Source organism: Anomaloglossus baeobatrachus, chromosome 12, assembly GCF_048569485.1.
Source record: "Anomaloglossus baeobatrachus isolate aAnoBae1 chromosome 12, aAnoBae1.hap1, whole genome shotgun sequence".
NCBI lineage: Eukaryota > Metazoa > Chordata > Amphibia > Anura > Aromobatidae > Anomaloglossus > Anomaloglossus baeobatrachus.
In genome coordinates this window covers 41,374,115-41,396,614 of record NC_134364.1, presented here as the reverse complement: position 1 = coordinate 41,396,614, position 22,500 = coordinate 41,374,115, and the positions used below count along the sequence as shown (strand labels likewise).

At 43.8% G+C, this 22,500-nt stretch overlaps 1 protein-coding gene across 1 annotated transcript in view; it reads right to left on the bottom strand.

Annotated features, from left to right (window-relative positions):
* The window catches only part of STARD9 (StAR related lipid transfer domain containing 9), a 252,380-nt gene that overhangs the window by 184,607 nt on the left and 45,273 nt on the right, over nt 1-22,500 (bottom strand). The window contains exons 2-3 of the mRNA XM_075330480.1: nt 21,522-21,591; nt 6,865-6,981 (exon numbers count right to left, since the gene is read on the bottom strand). Coding sequence (XP_075186595.1) covers nt 6,865-6,981; nt 21,522-21,591 — 187 coding nt within the window. The remainder of the gene's footprint in view (nt 1-6,864; nt 6,982-21,521; nt 21,592-22,500) is intronic.

Sequence of the window (22,500 nt, the reverse complement as noted above, 5' to 3'; positions counted from 1 at the left end):
GTCCAGACAAAAATGTAAAATTGTTGGCACCTTTACAAAATTGTGGGTAAACAACTTTGCTTCAAGCATGTGATGTTCATTCAAACTCGCCTGTGGCAAGTGTGGGCAATATGAAAATCACAAGTGAAACCAGATAAAAAAGGGGAGAAGTTGACTCAATCTTTACATTGTGTGTATGTGTGTGCCAAACTAAGCATGGAGAACAGATGGAGAACTGTCTTGAGGAATTGAGAACCAAAATGGTTGAAAATTATCAACACTCTCAAGGTTACAAGTCCATCACCAGAAATCTTGATATTCCTTTGTCCACAGTGCACAAAATAACCAAGAAGCTTACAACCCATGGCATTATAGCTATCAGGGTGCATCAGTGTCAGCTCAAAATGTATGTCTATATTTGAATAACATGAAACGCTATGAAGGAGACCCAGAAGGACCCCAATGCTGACAGAGACACAAAAAAGCTAGATTGCGGTGTGCCAAAATGTATGCGAGCAAGTCAAAATCTCTGGGAAAGCATCCTGATGACACCAAGATAGAGCTTTTTGGTAAAGCACCATCATACTACTGTTTACTGAAAAAAAAAAAAAAAAAAAAATAAGCACGGTACCTACAGTCACATGTGATGAAGGTTCAAATATGTTTTGGGGTTGTTTTGTTCCCTCTGGCACTGGAGGCCTTGACTGTGTGCAAAACATCATGAAATCGGAAGATTACCAAAAGAATTTTGGATCACAATGTAGAGCCCAGTGTCAGAAAGCTGGGTTTGCGTACTACGTCATGGGTCTTCCAGCAGGACAATGACCCCAAACATACTTCAAGAAGCCCCAAATGAAGTGCTTGAGAGCTCTGAAGTGGCAGCAATGAGTCCGGATCTAAAATCGTATTGACACATGTGGAAAGATCTTAAAATTGCTGTTGGGAGAAGACGCCTTCATATAGAAGAGATCTGGAGCAATGTGCAAAATAACAGTCCAAAATTCCAGGTGAAAGGAGTAAAAAGCTTGCGGACGGTTATAGGAATCAATTCATTGCAGTTATTTATTTCAATAAGTGTGCAACCAAATATTAAAGTTGTCTTGAATTTGACTTTTTCGTCTCCAATGCACACAAAGGAAATAAACAGGTGTATGACAAAACATGTGAAATTGCAATAATTTTTTGGGAGAAATACTTTATTTTCTTGAACAATTTCAAGGGCGCCAACACTTTTAGCTATGACTATATTGATGTTCATTTTTCGAATTTCTTTATTTTTGGAATTTGGAAAACGGAGCTGATCAAAACTTATGCTTAGATTTTTTTTAAAACTTTTGTTTAGTTCGGTTTCCTTTTTTTCTGAACCTGCAATTGCTTGTATTATATAGTGTAATACTTCAGTAGTTCACTATGTAATGAAGGATCACCTGTGAAGCCCAACAGACTGGACTTTACATGAGTAGCCAAATGACAGCCCCAAAATACAATGACAACCCATCAGCACCCCGCCATTGCACCATGTAAATTGCCACTGTCAGTGAGTAAATGTAGAATTTAAAGGGATCCCGATTTACCCCTAGAAGGTATTAGGGGAGCTTTATCAGCCTCCTAATGCCTGCTTTGATGAAGCCAGGTCTTATCCCTAAATGTTAAATGAACAAGTTTAAAAATTACATTTAATGGCTCTTGCTCTCTCTGTGGTTGACGGACTAGTCTGAGAGCCCATGTCAATCAATGCAACTGGGAACACACCCACATTGGTGTGAATGACATCCCAGCATTTGCAGGGAGAGGAGAGAGAAGTAGAAGTGCTGGAACAGTAAGGGGTACTTTGCACGTTGCGACATCGCTAGCATCGTCTAGCGATGTTGAGCGCGATAGTACCCGCCCCAGTCGCACATGCGATATCTGGTGATTGCTGCCGTAGTGAACATTATCGCTACGGCAGCTTCACACGCACATACCTGCTCGGTGACGTCGCGGTGACCGCCGAACAATCCCTCCTTCAATGGGGAGGTGCGTTCGGCATCACCGCGACATCACTAATCGGCCGGCCAATAGAAGCGGAGGGGCGGAGATGAGCGGGACATAACATCCCGCCCACCTCCTTCCTTCCGCATTGCCGGTGGACGCAGGTAAGGAGATGTTTGTTGCTCCTGCGGCCTCACACACAGCGATGTGTGACACCGCTGGAGCGACAAACAACATCGTATCTGCAGCAGGAGCGACATTATGGAAATGAACGACGTGACACAGATCAGCGATTTTTGACTGTTTCACGCTCGTTCATTGTCGCTCCTAGGATTTACACATTGCGATGTTGCTACCGGCGCCGACTGTGCGTCACAACAACCGTGACCTCAACGATATTTCGGTAGCGATGTTGGAACGTGCAAAGTACCCCTAAGGGCCTCCATAAACCCGATTTTCTTTTTTTTTTTTTTTTTTTTAAAGGGAACCAACCAGCAGGATTTTCATATATAAAGTAAATCCAGTACTATACTGGCACTAGGATGCTGAATGTAACCATAGCTTGTGTTCTGAGATTGGATGTTTTATTTCAGAAATATGTGTAAGTAAAGTTCCAGCAATGCACTATTTGATTGACAGGTGCAACAGGAAGGGAATATGTGGGTGGGATCTTGCTATCTTATCACTCCCCTGTCTGCCTGCCTGGCCTTCCTCCCTCTGTTGCCATCATACACAATAATTCCGGCGTAGGCAGACAGACAGGGCGGGAATAGATAGCAAGACCCAACCCACATATTTTCTTCCTGTTGCACCTGTCAATCAAATAGCAGTGCATTGCTGGAACTTTACTCGCACATATTTCTGAAATAAAGCACCCAAACTCTGAACAAAAGCTATGTTAACATTCAGCCTTCCAGTGCCAGTATAACACTGGCTTTACTTTATATATGAAATTCCTGCTGGTTGGTTCCCTTTAAGTAGGTAAGGCCTTAAAACATTTTACTGTGAAACCGGACAACCCCTTTAACTTCAAATGGTGACAGCTTAAAACACTTGCAAGTTGTATAATGTTACTAAAGTTCCTGTACAAGCTTATTGTTCACTATATGTCCACTTGTAACCCTTACACAAACAATGATTATATGTCTCCACTATTCTGTTCTCATGTACCAAATTAAACACAGGGCCATCCAGTACCAGGTAGCGCTTCAATGGGACAGATAAGTCAGGACGCACAATGTGAGGTCACTGAACGTGCCTGAGCTTGCCTTGTCCTGTACACAGAGGCCTTCGAGCCAAATCACCCTCTGTAATCCCTACAAACCGAAAAAAGGCTTATTTATTCTGAATGTAAACAGACAGTGGCAGTAAAAAAACAAAGGTCTGGCATGAAGAGAGGGTTGTAAACAATGTGACTACAGCCCAAGAACTAGAAACACTTTAGGCTAGGTTCATATTTTAGTTAAAATGTAACAGTCACAATCCGCGGCTCTGGTAAACAACGGAATCCGTTTAGCGGATTCCGTTGTGTCCTATAGACTTGTATTAGTGGCGGATTGCGACTGATGACCTTGCGTTGCATCCGCTGCGCCGCGGTCAGTCGTTTTTTGACTGACCGCCAGGCGGGAGCAACGCAAAATGTAACGTTTTTCTGTGCGTCAAAATTAAAGCGCCGCGCAAGAATCCGTCGCCATCCGCCAAGCTTGTAATGGATGTCTATGGTGCTGGATTCCATCGTAATCAGTCTTATGACGGAATCCAGCGCTGGATTCCGTCATGCTCTACTGAGCATGCCCAGCATGTTTGGCACACCCACTGGGCTGTCCCAAACACAAACGGATCATGACTGATCCGTCAAAAAAAACGGACACACAGCGGATGTAACGGACGTGACGGATCAGTTTTTTTCACAGGATTCCTGTGAAAGTAATCCTGTGAAAAACACACCCGTTGCGTCAGTTGACATCTAAAAAAACAACTGATCCGTTCCTGACGGATTTAAAACAACGGAAATGTGAACCTATCCTTAGTAGTGATAGAAAATTGTTAAAATACCCCAAACATGTTGGGTACATGAGAATAATCGAGGTAGAATAGAATGTAATGTAAAATAAAAAAAAAAAGTATGCAAATCGTCTTGTTGTTGAAATAATCAAGGGACACATCCAAAATGTTAATTAATAAACAAAAAAAGCAGTTAATTAGGCATTTACAAAGCAAAAGTGCTTTAAATGGAATATATCAGCTCATTTTCCCCCCAAAACTGATTACGTGTGTGTAATTAATCCATACCTTTATTATCGAAAAACATAGCTCTGTTGGAGTGAAATCGACTTTAGAAGTGATATTCAAATTAAGCTGGATTTGGCCTCCACTCCCTGATCCATTCTCCGGGTCTGGAGAAGTGGGAACTGTCAATCACCTACAGGAGGGCGGAGTTAGGCTGAGCAGAGAGGTGGGATCGTACGCAGTGGAAGTGCGCTGCCCCACCCAGAGTGCATGCAGACTCATTTGCATATTACTTGTAAAGTGGATTTCACTGCACCAGAGTAGGTTTTAATTAACGAGAAATGATCTATGGTACATTTTCATTACAGGCCACTAAGAAATATATAAAGCTGGCTCAGGAGCTGAGTCTCCTTCAGACCAGGCAGATTGCTGCAGTTCAACCATTTAAAAAGGGACTCGGTCAGTAGGTTTCTGCAGTGTAACCTGAAGGCAACATGCTACAATAGTTGAAACAGAGACTTCAGCCCTGTGTCTGTTATCTCACCGTCTTTTTTTGTTTACCTGCAATGCTGGCTTAAGGTCCAGTCACACTAAGCAACTTACCAGCGATCCCAACAACGATAGGGATCGCTGGTAAGTTGCTAGGAGGTTGGTGGTGAGATGTCACACTGCAACGCTCCAGCGATCCCACCAGCAACCTGACCTGGCAGGGATCGCTGGAGCGTCGCTACACAAGTTGCTGGTGAGCTCACCAGCAACCAGTGACAAGCCCCCAGCGCCGTGTGGAAGATGCTGCGCTTGGTAACTAAGGTAAATATCGGGTAACCAACCCGATATTTACCTTGGTTACCACCGCACGGAGCTACACGTGCAGAGAGCAGGGAGCAGCGCACACTGAGCGCTGGCTCCCTGCTCTCCTAGTTACAGCACACATCGGGTTAATTACCCGATGTGTGCTGCAGCTAAATGTGCACAGAGCAGGGAGCAGCGCACAATGCTTAGCGCTGGCTCCCTGCTCTCCTAGTTACAGCACACATCGGGTTAATTAACCCGATGTGTGCTGCAGCTAAATGTGCACAGAGCAGGAGCCGGCACTGACAGTGAGAGCGGCGGAGGCTTGTAACAAAGGTAAATATCGGGTAACCAAGGACAGGGCTTCTTGGTTACCCGATGTTTACTGTGGTTACCAGCCTCCGCAGAAGCCGGCTCCTGCTGCCTGCACATTTAGTTGTTGCTGTCTCTCTGTCACACACAGCGATCTGTGCTTCACAGCGGGACAGCAACAACTAAAAAATGGCCCAGGACATTCAGCAACAACCAACGACCTCACAGCAGGGGCCAGGTTGTTGCTGGATGTCACACACAGCAACATCGCTAGCAACGTCACAAAAGTTGTTCGTTAGCAGCGATGTTGCTAGCGATGTTGCTTAGTGTGACGGGGCCTTTAAGCCTCTTATCTTTCTCATTAGTGGGTCTCAGGAGAGGTGAGTAAAGCTGGTGTCACACACAGCGACAACGACGTCGCTGCTACGTCACCATTTTCTGTGATGTTGCAGCGACGTCCCGTCGCTGTCGCTGTGTGCGACATCCAGCATCGACCTGGCCCCTGCTGTGAGGTCGCCGGTCGTTGCTGAATGTCCAGCTTCATTTTTTGGTCGTCACTCTCCCGCTGTGACACACACATCGCTGTGTGTGACAGCGAGAGAGCGACGAAATGAAGCGAGCAGGGAGCAGGAGCCGGCGTCTGGCAGCTGCGGTAAGCTGTAACCAGCGTAAACATCGGGTAACCAAGGGAAGACCTTTCCCTGGTTACCCGATATTTACCTTCGTTACCAGCCTCCGCTCTTGCTGCCAGTGCTCCTGCTCTGTGCACATGTGGCTGCAGTACACATCAGGTAATTAACCCGATGTATACTGTAGCAAGGAGAGCAAGGAGCCAGCGCTAAGCAGTGTGCGCGGCTCCCTGCTCTCTGCAATGTGACATGTAGCTGCAGCACACATCGGGTTAATTAACCCGATGTGTACTGTACCTAGGAGAGCAAGGAGCCAGCGCTAAGCAGCGCTAAGCAGCTAAAAACCTGCTGACAAATTCCCTTTAAATGTTGAAAAAAAAAACTTATTTGGAATCATTGGGTCCAGAAAATGTCTGATGTATCACGATATAAAATTATTGAAAGGACATATTAGGTCCCAAATAGAAAGAAAATTTGGAATGCAAATACTGACATTTTTCTTATCACACTTTCCCCACTAAAAGAATGCAGTAACAAGCAATTCAAATGTCATATTAACCCTAAATTGGTATCAATAAAAACAAAAATTTTAAAATTAAAAAAAAACAAAAAAAAAAAAACACACACACAAGCTCTCACACTGTTGAATGGAGAGGGGTGAAGGTTTTAGATGATGTTGAGGGTGTAATCAGTTTTATTGTATGGCACATTTAGATGTTGTGTTGTTTTTGTGACATTTTTCAGTAACTTAGGAGCATTCACAAACTTCTGATAACTATTATAGAACTACTAGTCATGCAATTACCAAATAATGCTGCATTTACACACTATGGTAGGTTTTTTTGAAATTTCAAGTTTAAAAAAAAAAGCACAGTGGCTGCCATGTGTGAACGCAGCCTTCAAATGTGTGCCACTTGCTGTTCCTTTACCAACCATCAGAGCAATGACTTACCACTTCCTGAGATGCATATTTTGGATCTTCTGGATCAACTGACCAGTAGCAGTAGTCAAAGCCGAACTCAAGTAGCCGATCTCTGGTGTCCCCACAAGTGTCTGGTTTATAGTCCAACTGGGAAGGAAAACCAACAATTATTAGGTCAATGAAATGTATTTTGCGTATTCTGTTTTAGAATCACCCGAGTCTTGAATAGTAGTAAAAATAACATATTCAACTAAAGGATAGGATAATTAGGTCTGCAGGGGTCTTCAGGATGATTCTACTCAATGATACTAAAAAAAAACAAAGAAAAATTGTATGAAAAATACCCTGACTATAAATAAATTGCAAGTGCTTAATAACAGGGTACTTAGTATATACATTTTTGCAAAAAGGTAAAAAGCTGTCCCACCTCGTCACGGTGTACCCATCTGGGACAGTCCCTAACCAACTAAAGTTAAAAACATTTTCTATACCTGCACTTTATTTATTTATAGTCAGGGTATTTTTCATACAATTTTTCTCTGTTTTTTTTTTCTAGTCTTGAGGCTGCAATTCACATGCTTGTAATGTTGCATGTTTACTGAACATTTGTTACAGCTCAGTTTCTTTTGGTATTTTTTGTCTGTTTTCTTGCTTTAGCGCAAGATGGGGGCACAGCCCTCCTTATTCTGAGACTGGGCAATCAATTTGCTTCCCACTTTGCTGTGTATTTAGTCTGGGACCCAGCTGACCACTTGTTACCATTCACATTGGAGTTTTGATATGACACAAGTCAGGAATAGAAAATGTTTTTAACTTTAGTTGGTTAGGGACTGTCCCAGATGGCTACACCGTGACGAGGTGGGACAGCTTCTTACGTTTTTGCAAAAATGTATATATTAAGTACCCTGTTTGTTATTAAGCACTTGCAATTTATTTATTTATAGTCAGGGTATTTTTCATACAATTTTTCGCTTTGTTTTTTTTCTAGTCTTGAGGCTGCCATTCACATGCTTGTAATGTTGCATGTTTACTGAACATTTGTTACAGCTCAGTTTCTTTTGGTGTTTTTTTTCAATGATACTAAGTACAGATCTAAAAGAGGAAAAACGAGCAGCAAGAACGGTATCAGACACTGGTTGTATCATTTAAGCTAAGAATGTTTTACTCTGAAATGCTGACGCTCCTCGCTTACTCCCCTTGAGTGACAAATCTATCCCTATATTCATACATATGTAGAGGGAGACCTGTCACTCAAATGAAGCAGGGTGGGGAGAAGCCACAAAGAAATGCACTAGTCTGCTGTGCAGCATAGTCTCAGCTGGCTTTTAAGGTGAACCTGTCAGGTGTACTATGCACACAGACCCATGAACAGTTCTGGGTGCATATTGCTAATCCCTGCCCTATGGGCATACTAACATACTAATGAACGCACAGCGTCAGAGGAATGGTTGCGCTCTCCTCATCTGCCACCGCTGGTTTTCGGCTCAGTGCGCAAGATCAGAACGTCCCTTGACTTGCGGTCATGCACACTAACCAGTTTGAAGCCAGGATGCGTACACCTGGCTTCATAGTATGCATGACTGGAAATCCAAGACTTCTGGTTCTCGTATGTGCCCTGAGCCAAAATCCAGCGTCGGGCGCAGTGGTAGTAGAGGTGAGAGCGACCATGCCTCTGATGCTGTGCATTAATTAGCATGTTAGCACATCCACAGGGGTGTGCTACCATGCTGAGGGGGCCGACTAGCCAAGGGAACTAACGGCCTTGCAACTAGTCGCTTGCCTCATTAGCATATTATATAGGATCTTTAGTGATACTTTTCTAACGATCTCTTTATGTATGCTACCAGATACAGGGACGGTTAGGCAGGGATTAGCAATATGTACCCAGAATTGCTTTTGGTTCTGGGTGCATATTGCACCTGACAGGTTCCCTTTAAATCTATTCTTTAAACTCTAACATTTGATAGTAAAACATATCTGGTTGAAATTATAGAGCCAATATCTAACACATGCTGCCCATTCAGGCACAATGAATCAGATGTCAAGTTTGCTTTAAAACTGATAAATAATGAAAATAATATTTAATAGTTACAGAACTTTTAATTTCATAGTAACTTAAGCCCCCTATCCACAATAAATAGGGGTTAACCAAATAATTGCTTGGCCAATTGCCTTCTCCCCTGACTCCTTCATACACAGAAATGCTTGGCTTGGTCTCTAGTAGAAAGCTGGTATCAGACTGCTCAGTGATGGCTTATCCCCCCGAAAAAAAAAGTATTAGTGGTTGGATTACAATGTATAGAGTTCTTCTCTCCATGGATATTATCTGTCGAAGGAGAGATGGAGACCAACACAAACACTGGATGGCAAACCGGGCTAATCATCTCAATGGGTTTTAATTTTTTTCCGGAAACAAAATAAAAAACAAACAGACAGCGTGTTGTAATATTTTTTTCCCCGCTAAACAATGGACAGCTTAATGGGATTTAAATGGACTCCATCATAGTCAATGATGTGGTCATTAGTGTCCATCACAGAACACTTTACAGTCTAAATTCGGTTTTTATGTTCTTAATCCGAAAAAGAAAAAAAGGAACACAAAAAGCTAGTGGAAATCTAGCCTAAGTTGTAATTGCATATAACCAGATAACCAAAGTACTGGCAATGTATAGTGTGGCGCCCCTGACCCGGTCAGGCACCACTGAGTACTGCACCCATGCTAGGACAGTACTTTCAGGTAATCCTAAGGGCCAGAATGAGGTGTGTACGCACAGACACATAGCAACCAGGTCTCCCACACCATTAGAAGGGACCCTTGGGTAGTCTCCAGAGAGGGCTAGCCTTCAATTCTTTTCAAGGGGTGTAGTGAAGGGGCTGGGAGCTAAAGTGCAGAGGTTGTCAGGAAAGGAGGGGAGCGGCGGTTGCTATGGGATGCACACGCGGCCACTAGTCAGACCCTGCACGAGGGTAGTAACCGTTGGCGGGGGAGAACGGTCACTTGGTAGTCAGAGTATGGTGGCTCTGGTGACTAGGCACGTACGGGGAACAGGTCCCTAGAGCAGACTTCAATTTAACTATCTGCTAAATCTGTCGGTGAGGGGAACTACAAGTACCTCACCAACTTCACAGAGTCCGAGCCTCAGCAGCAATGCAGGGACCCATAAGGAGACAGAGCCTGAAGCCATCTCACCTGGTCCACGCTGCCGGTAAACGGGCCAAACACAGGGGAGAAAAAGGCAGTTGCGACTCCCTGGATAGACCCCACGGTACTTCAAGTCAGGGGTTATCCGAATAACGAAGTGCTAGGAAGGCGAGCTAACAGGTTACCCTCAGACTGGCCTGAAGGAGCCCTGGTTCTTACCTGGTTAATCACAGCAACGCCCGGGTCAGCTCACAACAACATCTAAGTGAGTAAAAATGAGTTGAAAGACTTTCTGGACTGAGACTGAATTATTCCGGGACCCGCTACCATGCTCACCCGAGCCCATGGGGCCTGCCTCACTCACGGGAGGCTACACTATCTGGCTGCAGACCCATCAGCCCCAGACGCTCATAAAACTTGCAGCGGCGGTCCTCTTCATCCCTGACTACAAGCCGTGAGTGGCGTCACGATACATATAAAAAAAATACCAATATTACCTGTTGTCAAATCGAACAAGACCTGTGACGTCCTCGAAAAGGATCATCACCCCTGGGGCATCACCTATAGCCCACTGATGGACATAGACAGGAAAGGGCCCCTGTGAAAGAACAATATATGGGCCATTTTTAGACTAAGAGTTCATCAAAAAGCACAATTCTACCTACTTTGGCGATAGAATTGGACCCCTGTGCAATTCAATGATATGTCCACCCCTGAACCCTATGGATTATAGCAGTAAGAGTAGCACCACTATATTGATTCTCTAACATTTAAAGCATTCTTTATGAACCAAAGCCTTTGGGGGGGTGTAAATACAAAAGGCAAAAAGTTGTCCTTTCAGCATTCATAAAAACAGAATTGACCAATTAAAGTTTTTACTTCTCAACTTAATAGAAAAAAAACAACTATGTACAGTGTATGTTATGTCAGGCAACCACACAGACTTGGATTGAGTGGTGGGACACGTTCTTGACAACCTCTCCATTGAAACAGGGGACTTAGGTTTCCTTCTCTCATTATCAGTGGGGCTTCCAGTGGTGGGACCCTCAGAAATCAACTCTCAATTAGGCCGCATTCAGAAGTTAGTGATTTTTCTCGTAAGTTCAGTAAACCACCCTCCCAAAAAAAACGGTAAGCGTTTCATGAGAGTTTGGTTAGTGCTTCAGCTTCTAATATCAAACAAGCCATGAAAAATGGACGAGCACACGGATAGCATCTGGGTGCGGTCTGATTTTTTTCAGAGACCCATATGCTTGCATTGGCGAGATTGATCCAACACTTGGCTCACAAATCCAACAAATCTCTGTGATTTTTCCAATGTCCATAGGACAGATAGGTTACTGATCACTGAAGGTCCCACATCTTGGGTTGCAAAACTACATGGACATTTGAACAGCCCCATAGACTATAATAGGTACGAGTTATATCCATGAAGTCTACACATAGAAGACGTGCATAAAAAACAACATCTTAATGAGCCTTTAGGCATTTGTCTGTGGGTTTGAAACTCTCGTTACCCAAGGACATGTTAATAGAGAGTCCTGATCATCAGTTATCACATAAAAAGGGATTTTCGTGGGACCATCCACGTATAATGGGTTTTATAAATCAGCTGTAATCACTATCATCTTGTCACACAAAGTTTTACACAAAGCTCACCGACTGTCATGGCGGCATCAGACGCTGTTCACATTGCAGATTCTGACACTCTGACTTCTCTGATCTACACAGGCAGACACAGGCGTTGACCAGCAGTGTGCTCAGTCATAGACAGGCCAGTAAGAGTTAAGTTTGTTAGGCTTCTGGGATCACATGTTGTAAGGAAGCCTATCACATCTGCTCCTGTCTTACTTAGGTTGGAGGAGATCTTCCACCCATGCCGATTATAGTTTCTGCTGTGTTGGTCTGTGTGCTGTAGTGTCCCAGATTTGCTAGAGAAAGTTGCTTTATGCTTAGTGGTTTTTACCTGTCATCTTCTGTTTCCACCCTGCTCTTCTTTTCCTCCTAATCTCTTATGGTCTTATAGCTTTGTGTGGGTGCTGTGTGACAGAGTTTTTGTTTCTCAGGTTTGTCTACTTTTGGGTGTTAAATCACAATCCTGCCCCGGCCCCCCTGGGGGAGGTGGTATAAGATCAGGGCTGGTTAGGAGCAGCTTACAGCAATAAGAGCAGTTGTGAACTGCCCAGACCAAAAAACGAATGCACTAACAGGATGCAGCCAAACCCCCAGTAAGTGGAGGCATCACAGGTGCAAGAGGAGCAAATCACATACACACTTCCAAAATATGGAGGGGGTGAATGCTGGATGATCAAATGCACACTAGTGGCTTGTAAAGGACTCCAATCACACAAGCAGGTGCAAAGTAACTGGCCAGCAGCCTATTAAACACCCATACTATTAAGGCTAGGAGCAAAGCCAGGAAGGAGACTCAGACATCCCCACCATAAGGACTATCTCTGAGAATAGGGATAGCATAGGACCCCCTAGTTTGAGGATCAGCTTAGGGGCCCCGGTTTCCCACGTGACACATCTTTAGGCAAACCTGGAAGGATGTATTCAATTTCACTGGCGAATAGTGCAGCATTAGAATTTTTAGGGTCTTGCTTATTTAGGAAAGAGTAATGGAAACACCTAGTTGAAAATGTATGATGAAAAAGAAAGGATCAGCAAAAGACAGAGCTCTAACAAAGATACTCCAAAATTGCGCTTTATGAAAAACTATTTTTTTAAACAGCTGACAGGTCAAATCACAGAGAATCTTTACATATACTTGGAGTAAAGATTTAACTTATGGTTAAAACATGTGTCTTTGGGAAGCTACACTATTACAGACCTAAGGTCTTGATCTTACGCCATAGCAGGTGTTCAGAGAAAAAAAAAAATACAGGAAAATTTCCACATGTTTAAATGTGCAATTTATGAAGGAAATTTGCGATGTAGACCCGCAGCCTCCCCAATACTCGCTGGGTGCTTGTAGACTTTAATCTTATCCAGATGTTTCCATTACATAACCTCTTTGTTCGCTTTATTACCATCATATGAGAAAAACAGACTCTTGTCCTCAGCCTCCATGCAGCATTCCCCTATAGTTGTGGTTTACAACTATAGTCCCTCGTATCATTTGGTCTCATGAACACCCTCACCAGTCTGCCAAGACACTAAAGTAAAAAAAGTGACTGCATCTGGCAAACTAAGCGAATGTTACTAAGGCAGGTATTACTGGTAAGGGGGCTTTTATGTTGTCCCGTCCATTTGCAAAGCATAGTATGAGTAAAACGTACGCATAGACCGCCATTGACCATAATGGAGACCAAGAGATTCCCTTTTGGCCTTTAAGTGGTTGGTATACAGTACAGACCAAATGTTTGGACACACCTCAGTCAAAGAGTTTTCTTTATTTTCAGGACTCTGAAAAATGTAGATTCACATTGAAGACATAAAAACTGTGAATTAAAACATGTGGAATGAAATACTTAAAAAAGTGTGAAATAACTGAAAATATGTCTTATATTCTAGGTTCTTCAAAGTAGCCACCTTTTGCTTTGATTACTGCTTTGCACACTCTTGGCGTTCTCTTGATGAGCTTCAAGAGGTAGTCACCGGAAATGGTTTTCCAACAGTCTTGAAGGAGTTCCCAGAGATGCTTAGCACTTGTTGGCCCTTTTGCCTTCACTCTGCGGTCCAGCTCACCCCAAACCATCTCGATTGGGTTCAGGTCTGGTGACTGTGGAGGCAGGTCATCTGGCGTAGCACCCCATCACTCTCCTTCTTAGTCAAATAGCCCTTACACAGCCTGAAGGTGTGTTTGGGGTCATTGTCCTGTTGAAAAATACATGATGGTCCAACTGAACACAAACCGGTTGGAAAAGCACGCCGCTGCAAGATGCTGTGGTAGCCATGCTGGTTCTGTATGCCTTCAATTTTGAATAAATCCTCAACAGTGTCACCAGCAAAGCACCCCCACACCATCACACCTCCTCCTCCATGCTTCACGGTGGGAACCAGCCATGTAGAGTCCATCCATTCACCTTTTCTACAAAGACACGGTGGTTGGATCCAAAGATCTCAAATTTGGACTCATCAGACCAAAGCACAGATTTCCACTGGTCTAATGTCCATTCATTGTGTTCTTTAGCCCAAACAAGTCTCTTCTGCTTGTTGCCTGTCCTTAGCAGTGGTTTCCTAGCAGCTATTTTACCATGAAGGCCTGCTGCACAAAGTCTCCTCTTAACAGTTGTTCTAGAGATGAGAAGGTGTGTCCAAACTTTTAGTCTGTACTGTACATCAATATTAAGTTTTTCTGTGAAGAATTTAGATCCAGGAACACAGTAGGGCTGCGGCTGCCCACACAAGGCTCGTAATACACACTGTGCATTGATTGTGAGGTGTCAATCACAGCAGGGTGTGTGGAACTGGATAGTCCTGCAATAGTAATTACAGGGTAATAAACCCTATAGTTTAAACTATTGCACACACACAGATAAGAGAAGCACAGTTGCTTTTTATTTTTTTAACCCTTACAGCATGTTGTCCTTAGCTTACTTAGTAAAAACCTGCTGACAGATCCCCTTTAAGTGTGACCCTTAATTCCTAAAGACATCCAGAGCCAATCATCCATCATGGGATCCAAATATTAGGAGTGTGAGTAGTGCCAAATTTGTTGTTTTTTGTATTGGTCATACTAATCAAAACGGAGGTCAGTGAAATCATCTGTAAGCTTATATCAAAAGTCATCTACTGTATAACAATGTTTAGGAATGAAGATGGCAGAAAGTTATTGCAGCGCTGGAAAAAAATCTGATCAGATTTCATGTTAGGGAGAAATTAGAAGCCAGAAATACTGTATGCCAGCTATGGGCTGCGGACTGCTTCTCTGCTTTAACAGGAGATCAAATATAAGGAGATACGTTACACTTTCTAGTATTTTCCAAAACAGACTTACAAATATTGTCACAAAGTTGTTTTTGTCGTTCCCTACATGACATTAAACTGCATGTTTCTCGTGCTACTGTGGGCAGGCTATATAGCCCAAACGTGCCAACACGGCCTGCAGCATCTCCGACTTGTGTGACAATACCTTGTTAAGGCATCTTTATGGCATTGCCCATGTGGATCCCAGACCAATCTCAAGCAATCACTATGTCCAAGACAAAAGCTGGACTCCTCACTGGAGAGCCTAGACCTCCATTCAAACCTCCACTGCCGTCTTCTTCTCCAACAGGACAGCCTTTGAGTGCAGTTGTGAGGTCAAAACATTTTTTTTTATGATTTGTGCAGAGTGTTGACGTCTAAAGGCCCCGTCAGACGCAACGACGTATCTAACGATATATCGCTGGATCACGGATTCTGTGACGCACATCCGGTATCGTTAGCGACGTCGTTGCGTGTGACATCATTTTCCAAAAAATCGTTGATTATTGAGATCGCAGGTTGTTCGTCGTTCCCAAGGCAGCACACATCGCTACGTGTGACATCCCGGGAACGACGAACTACAGCTTACCTGCGGCCGCTGGCAATACGGAAGGAAGGAGGTGGGCGGGATGTTACGGCCGCTCATCTCCTCCCCTCTGCTTCTATTGGGAGGCCGCTTAGTGACGCCGCACGAACCACCCCCTTAGAAAGGAGGCGGTTTGCCGGCCACAGCGACTTCGCTAGGCAGGTAAGTCCGTGTGACGGGTCCGAATGATATTGTCCGGGATATTGAACAGGTCAGCAGCGATTTTCCTGTGACGCACAAATGACGGGGGCGGGTACGCTCGCTAGCGATATTGCTATGTGTGATGGGGCCTTTAGGCTGGGGATGTGATATCCAACTTCATTTGCAGTACAGGATGGACCAACTGTGGTACCAGTGTTACGGCCATATTTCCAAAGTGTCCATAGACCCGCTTTTAAACACGCCAGGCAGTATGTTTCTTGCGCTACTGTGTCTATGAGACCCCCCATTACTAATCCTGTAAATAAAAAGTAAATAACACAAAAAAAAAAACCCAGAGGTAAATAACAAAACAAAAAACAACACCCTTTTCCTTCAATTTATTAACCCCCAAAACACCCCTGCAGGTCCGACATAATCCACACCACGACAATCCCGGTTGTGCTACACCTGAGGTTGCAGTATGCAGTCACATTAGAAAACGTGATTACTCACTGCGGTGTCAAGGACCCACTGATGAAGCCGCAGAGGTGACGTCAGTGAGCTCACTTGACAACGCAGCTGGGATGGGATTTCCATGGTACCCCAGCTGTGACCTCAGGTGAACCCACCTTAGGTAAACTCATTAATTAATCTCACCTCAGGTGAACTCATTGAAGTGAATCCCGGATTAGGCGATGTGAGCACTGAGTATTTGGTGGCAGACATTTCTGCATCACCTGGTAGAAAACCGCACCAAAAAAACTTATGCAGTTTCAGGGGCGGTTTAATTAATTATTTAAATAACAATAATAATAAAAAAAAAAAATGCATGGGGCCCCTCTTATTTTAATACACAGCCAAGGTAACACACACAGCTGGGGGCTACAGCCTGTAGCAGTTTGCTTTACTTGTGCTGGGTTTCAAAATATAGAGGACCGTGCACCATTTTTTTTCCAATTAGTTATTTTTACACTCCACTTCAGGCACCCAGACAGCCAGTGTGAGGGGAACTAATCACAGATGCTGTCACAGAGGGTGGGCAGGGAAAGCAGGACTGCAACCAATCACAGACACTGCGGGGAAGTAGTGCATATTCATGAACTTTAATGATCGTACCAGGAAGCAATGTAACAGCAGCAGGGAAACTCTGTATAATTCTCCTGCTTTACTCCTCGTAATACTCTGACAACATTATTCCCAGGAACCAACTGAGTCAGAATTGCCTCCAGGCATATTTCCCATGTTGTTCCCATTCAGTTTCAGCATTTTCCATCCATTGCAGCATTTTTACAGCCTCCCAGACCTACTTCCAAGGTCCTGAAGAAAAATGTTCGAGTTTCCCATTGACTTGCATTAGGTTTTTTACTCCGTAATCCGAACCCAAATATTTGACTACTTGCCATTCTCTGGAAATCTTAATCAAATAATAGTTAAATATATAAATAACTGATCTTAAATATTGTAATAATCTTAAATAAACTTCTCTTGGAAGAAAAAAAATAAAAATCAGCCAGTCCTCAAGCGGTTAAAAAGGTACAAAATTGTTATTATTAGTTTAGAAACAAGTAAAATTATATAGACAATGAAACCTCTTTAGAGGAGGAAATATATCATAGACCCAAGATACTCACGGGAAAAAAAAGCGAATTAACAAAGAAGAATGGGGAATTTCAATGACGGCGCAAAAGACAAAATCTGGTCTAGATTTGGGGTGTTTTTTGGAAAGATTTCAGTGTATCGTGAATATCATCCTTGCATAACTTTATATATCTTATATACTCACTGCTTGCAGAACAGCTGTGCGGATTCTCATCAGTGCCCTGCAAGCAGTTTTATGGGATAGAGAAAAAGGTGAAACGTGGAAAGTGAAGACCCACATATGCTCACAATTTATTGATAACATCTTGTGGGAAACTAACAGCTTCCAGATTGCAACAGAGAGATTACTTACCATGATACAAAGGAAAATTAGAGAGAACAGAGCAAATAAAATGGATCGGTTATTAGGCAGGAGCCTACATATTAGTACAGAGATCAAAATATGCATTTACAGTGGATACGGAAAGTATTCCGACCCCTTTAAATTTTACACTCTTTGTTTCTTTGCAGCCATTTGGTAAATTCAAAAAGTTCATTTTTTTCTCATTAATGTACACTCTGCACCCCATCTTGACAGAAAAAAACAGAAATTTAGAAATTTGTGCAAATTTATGAAACAAGAAAAACTAAAATATCACATGGTCATAAGTATTAAGACCCTTTTGCTCAGTATTGAGTAGAAGCACCCTCCCTTTTGAGCTGGTATAGCCATGAGTCTTCTTGGGAATGATGCAACAAGTTTTCCACCCCTGGATTTGGGGATTCTCGGCCATTCTTCCTTGCAGATCCTCTCCACTTCCGTCAGGTTGGATGGTGAATGCCATTTTCAGGTCTCTCCAGAGATGCTCAATTGGGTTTAGGTCAGGGCTCTGGGTGGGCCGGTCAAGAATGGTCACAGAGTTGTTCTTAACCCACTCCTTTGTTATTTTAGCTGTGTGCTTAGGGTCATTGTCTTGTTGGAAGGTGAACCTTTGGCCAAGTCTGAGGTCCAGAGCACTCTGGAAGAGGTTTTCTTCCAGGATATCTCTGTACTCGGTAGCATTCATCTTTCCTTCAATTGCAACCAGTCGTCCTGTCCCTGCAGCTGAAAAACACCCCCACAGCATGATGCTGCCACCACCATGTTTCCCTGTTGGGATTGTATTGGGCAGGTGATGAGCAGTGCTCTGGTTTTCTCCACATATACCACTTAGAAATATCATCAAAAAGTTCTCGCTTTGTCTCATCAGACCGGAGAATCTTATTTCTCATAGTCTGGGAGTCCTTCATGTGTTTTTTTGCAAACTCTATGCAGGCTTTCATATGTCTTGCACTGAGGAGAGGCTTCCGTCGAGCCACTATTCTATAAAGGTCTGACTGATAGAGGGCTGCAGTGATAGTTGACTTTGTGGAACTTTCTTCCATCTCCCTACTGCATCTCTGGAGCTCAGCCACAGTGATCTTGGGGTTCTTCTTTACCTCTCTCACCAAGGCTCTTCACGATTGCTCAGTTTGGCTGGACGGCCAGGTATAGGAAGAGTTTTGGTGGTCCCAACGTTCTTCCATTTAAGGATTATGGAGGCCACTGTGCTCTTAGGAACCTTGTGTACTGCAGAAATTCTTTTGTAACCTTGGCCAGATCTGTGCCTTGCCACAGTTCTGTCTCTGAGCTCTTTGGGCAGTTCTTTTGACCTCATGATACTCATTTGGCCTGACATGCACTGTGAGCTGTGAGGTCTTATATAGACAGGTGTGTGCCTTTCCAAATCAAGTCCTATCAGTTTAATTAAACACAACTGGACTCCAATGAAGGAGTACAATCATCTCAAGGAGGATTACAAGGAAATGGACAGCATGTGACAAATATGAGTGTCTGAGCAAAGGATCTGAATACTTATGACCATGTGATATTTTAGTTTTTCTTGATTAATCATTTGCAAAAATTTCAACATTTCAGGGGTTTTTTTTCTGTCAAGATGGGGGATGGGGTGCAGAGTGTACATTAATGAGAAAAAAAAATAACTTTTTTGAATTTACCAAATGGCTGCAATGAAACAAAGAGTGAAAAATTTAAAGGGGTATGAATACTTTCTGTACCCACTGTACTGTCCAAAAAACACAATTGTAAAGCTGACCTATGTAATTCACATAGGGCCACATTGCAAGAAGAAAATAGCACATCCTGATTTTGTATGTGTATGTAGCGGTCTCATAAACCTGTCAGTATTATATCTGGTCATTTTCTGCAGCGATCAAAAATGTTAAAAGAAAAAAAAAACTTGAGACAAATAACTAAATGATTAAGAACACATTCTAAAAGGTTTTGCACTAAAGCTCAAACTGCTACTGTACTTAACAAGTGTTGCATAGACTGCCTTTTATTCATGTATAAAATTGAAATAAAGACTATATTAGGATAAATATTCCTAATATAATTGAGGATAAAATATAATCTAGAAATATATTAGAGAAAAATAGGAAAATGACAATGTATAAATTTATCAACTGGCGCACCAAACAGTTGTTGGAGTTTGGAAAGGAAAAAGAATGGAAACTTCAACCATGGGACTATACAAATACATGGTGGCATATTGCCAGGATCCTAGAACCTTTGAGTTCGGAGATTACCCAAGATCCTTAGATTCCTCATTCGATTATTTCCCTGTACTGTGGCAGTGAGAAAGCAATCAGCATGGGAAAAGCTAGAAATGACTGCACAGTTGGCAGCTGAATGTGGATGTAATGCTGATGGAGGCCGTCATATTGATCTACAAATGGTAGAAGAAGTCGCAATTTCAAAGCACTTGGACACACTGTGGATCCAATGCTCCAGTCTTCCCTCTATCATCACCTCCAATAGTTTGATAATGGGGATATATCAAGAGGTTTTCTAAGGGTGAAAGAACACAGTGTCTGATCGCATTTGACAAACTACATTCATCCGCAGTGGCCAATGGCCGATTGTTCCTCTGCCCATCCGCAGTGGCCAATGGTCAATTGTTACTCCTTCCATCCACAGTGGCCAACTGATACTCTCCCCATCCACAGCGGCCAACTGATACTCTCCCCATCCACAGCGGCCAACTGATACTCTCCCCATCCACAGCGGCCAACTGATACTCTCCCTATCCACAGCGGCCAACTGATACTCTCCCCATCCACAGCGGCCAACTGATACTCTCCCCATCCACAGCGGCCAACTGATACTCTCCCCATCCACAGTGGCCAACTGATACTCTCCCCATCCACAGCGGCCAACTGATACTCTCCCCATCCACAGTGGCCAACTGATACTCTCCCTATCCACAGCGGCCAACTGATACTCTCCCCATCCACAGCGGCCAACTGATACTCTCCCTATCCACAGCGGCCAACTGATACTCTCCCTATCCACAGCGGCCAACTGATAGTCTCCCCATCCACAGTGGCCAACTGATACTCTCCCTATCCACAGCGGCCAATGGCCAAAAGTTAATCTGCCCATCTGCAGTGGCCAATGGCCAATTGTTACTCCACCCATCCGTAATGGCAAATGGCTGAATATTCCTCCACCCAGCTGTAGAGGAAAATGGCTAATTGTTACTCAGTCCATCTGGCCAAGTGATGTTGTTCTTCCACCCACCTGCAGTGACCAAAGACCACATGGATGGGTGAAATTAAAGCCAGGTGTGCAGCCTTCCAGTGTGGTCTTAAGGGGGCTTTACACGCTACGATATCATTAATGTTTTATCGTTGGGGGTCACGTCGTTAGTGACGCACATCCGGCGTCATTAACGGTATCGCAGCGAGTAGCACTTACCAGCGACCTTAAACGTCCTCCAAAGTGGTGAAAATCGTTCACCATGGAGAGGTCGTCCTAAAACCAAAAATTGTTAATGGTTGTTTATAGATGATGTTCCTCGTTCCTGCGGCAGCACACATCGCTATGTGTGACACCGCAGGAGCGAGGAACCTCACCTTACCTGCGTCCCGCCCGCAATGAGGAAGGAAGGAGGTGGGCGGGATGTTCGTCCCACTCATCTCTGACCCTCCGCTTTGATTGGCCGGCCACTTAGTGACGTCGCGGTGACGCCGAACGCACCTCCCCCTTGAGGGAGGGATTGTTCGGCAGTCACAGCGACGACGACGGCCAGGTAAGTGCGTGTGACGCTGCCGTAGCGATAATGTTCGCTGCGGCAGCGATAACACAATATCGAATGCACGACGGGGGCGGGTACTTTTGCGTACGATATCGCTAGAAATTGCTAGAAATATCGTAGCGTGTAAATTCCGCTTTATTCTAAAGCAACAGTGACACAAGCAGATAGTAAACTAGAAGAATGACAGTACCTTTATGTTTCTAATCCGTGCTATTTTCTCATCAACATTCACTATGATTTTTGCTGCTTCGCCATTCTCTCTGAAGAAGAAATAAACGTAATTGGTCAGATATAGGAAGAAGAAATAGAGAATATAATTACATATAAAATACAATATAGAAATTATTCCTTCCTTGTCGTGGCAAAGTGGTTTTTGTATGTCTCGCAATAAAACAATTCTGAAATAAATTATATAATTATATAACACATTATATATATATATATATATACTAGAAGGTGGCCCGATTCTACGCATCGGGTATTCTAGAATTTACGTATTGTGTAGTTCATGTATGATTTTTGTTATATATATATATAGATGTTGTTGTGTGTAGTTACTAAGTGTTTGTGTAGGGCGCTGTACATGTTCTGAGTGTCGCGGGGGGTGAGAGCGGTGTTGTATGTGTGTTGCGTGTGTTGCGTTGTTTGTGGAGCGCTGTGTGTCTGTAGCGTTGTGTGTGTGTGTGTGTGTTGTGCGGTTTGTGTGGGTGTGGTGTGTTTTGGGGGGAGGTATGTTTTGAGCAATGTGTGTGTTGTGCAGTATGTGCGTATATTTGTGTGTGCAGCGTTGTCTGTGTGGGTGTCTGTGTAGGGCGTTGTTTGTGATTCCTAGTGTGTGTGTGTTGTGCAGTGCGCGTGTGTGTGTGTGTTGGGGGGAGGTGTGCACCTCCCATCGTGCTCCACCCGCCATGCTGCGCACTTGCAAACGTGCTCCATCCGCCATGCTGCGCACTCCTAAACGTGCTCCATCCGCCATGCTGCGCACTCCCAAACGTGGTCCATCCGCCATGCTGCGCACTTCTAAACGTGCTCCATCCGCCATGCTGCGCACTCCCAAACGTGCTCCATCCGCCATACTGCGCACTCCCGATCGTGCACCATCCGGCATGCTGCGCACTCCTAATCGTGCTCCATCCGCCATGCTGCGCACTCCCAAACGTGCTCCATCC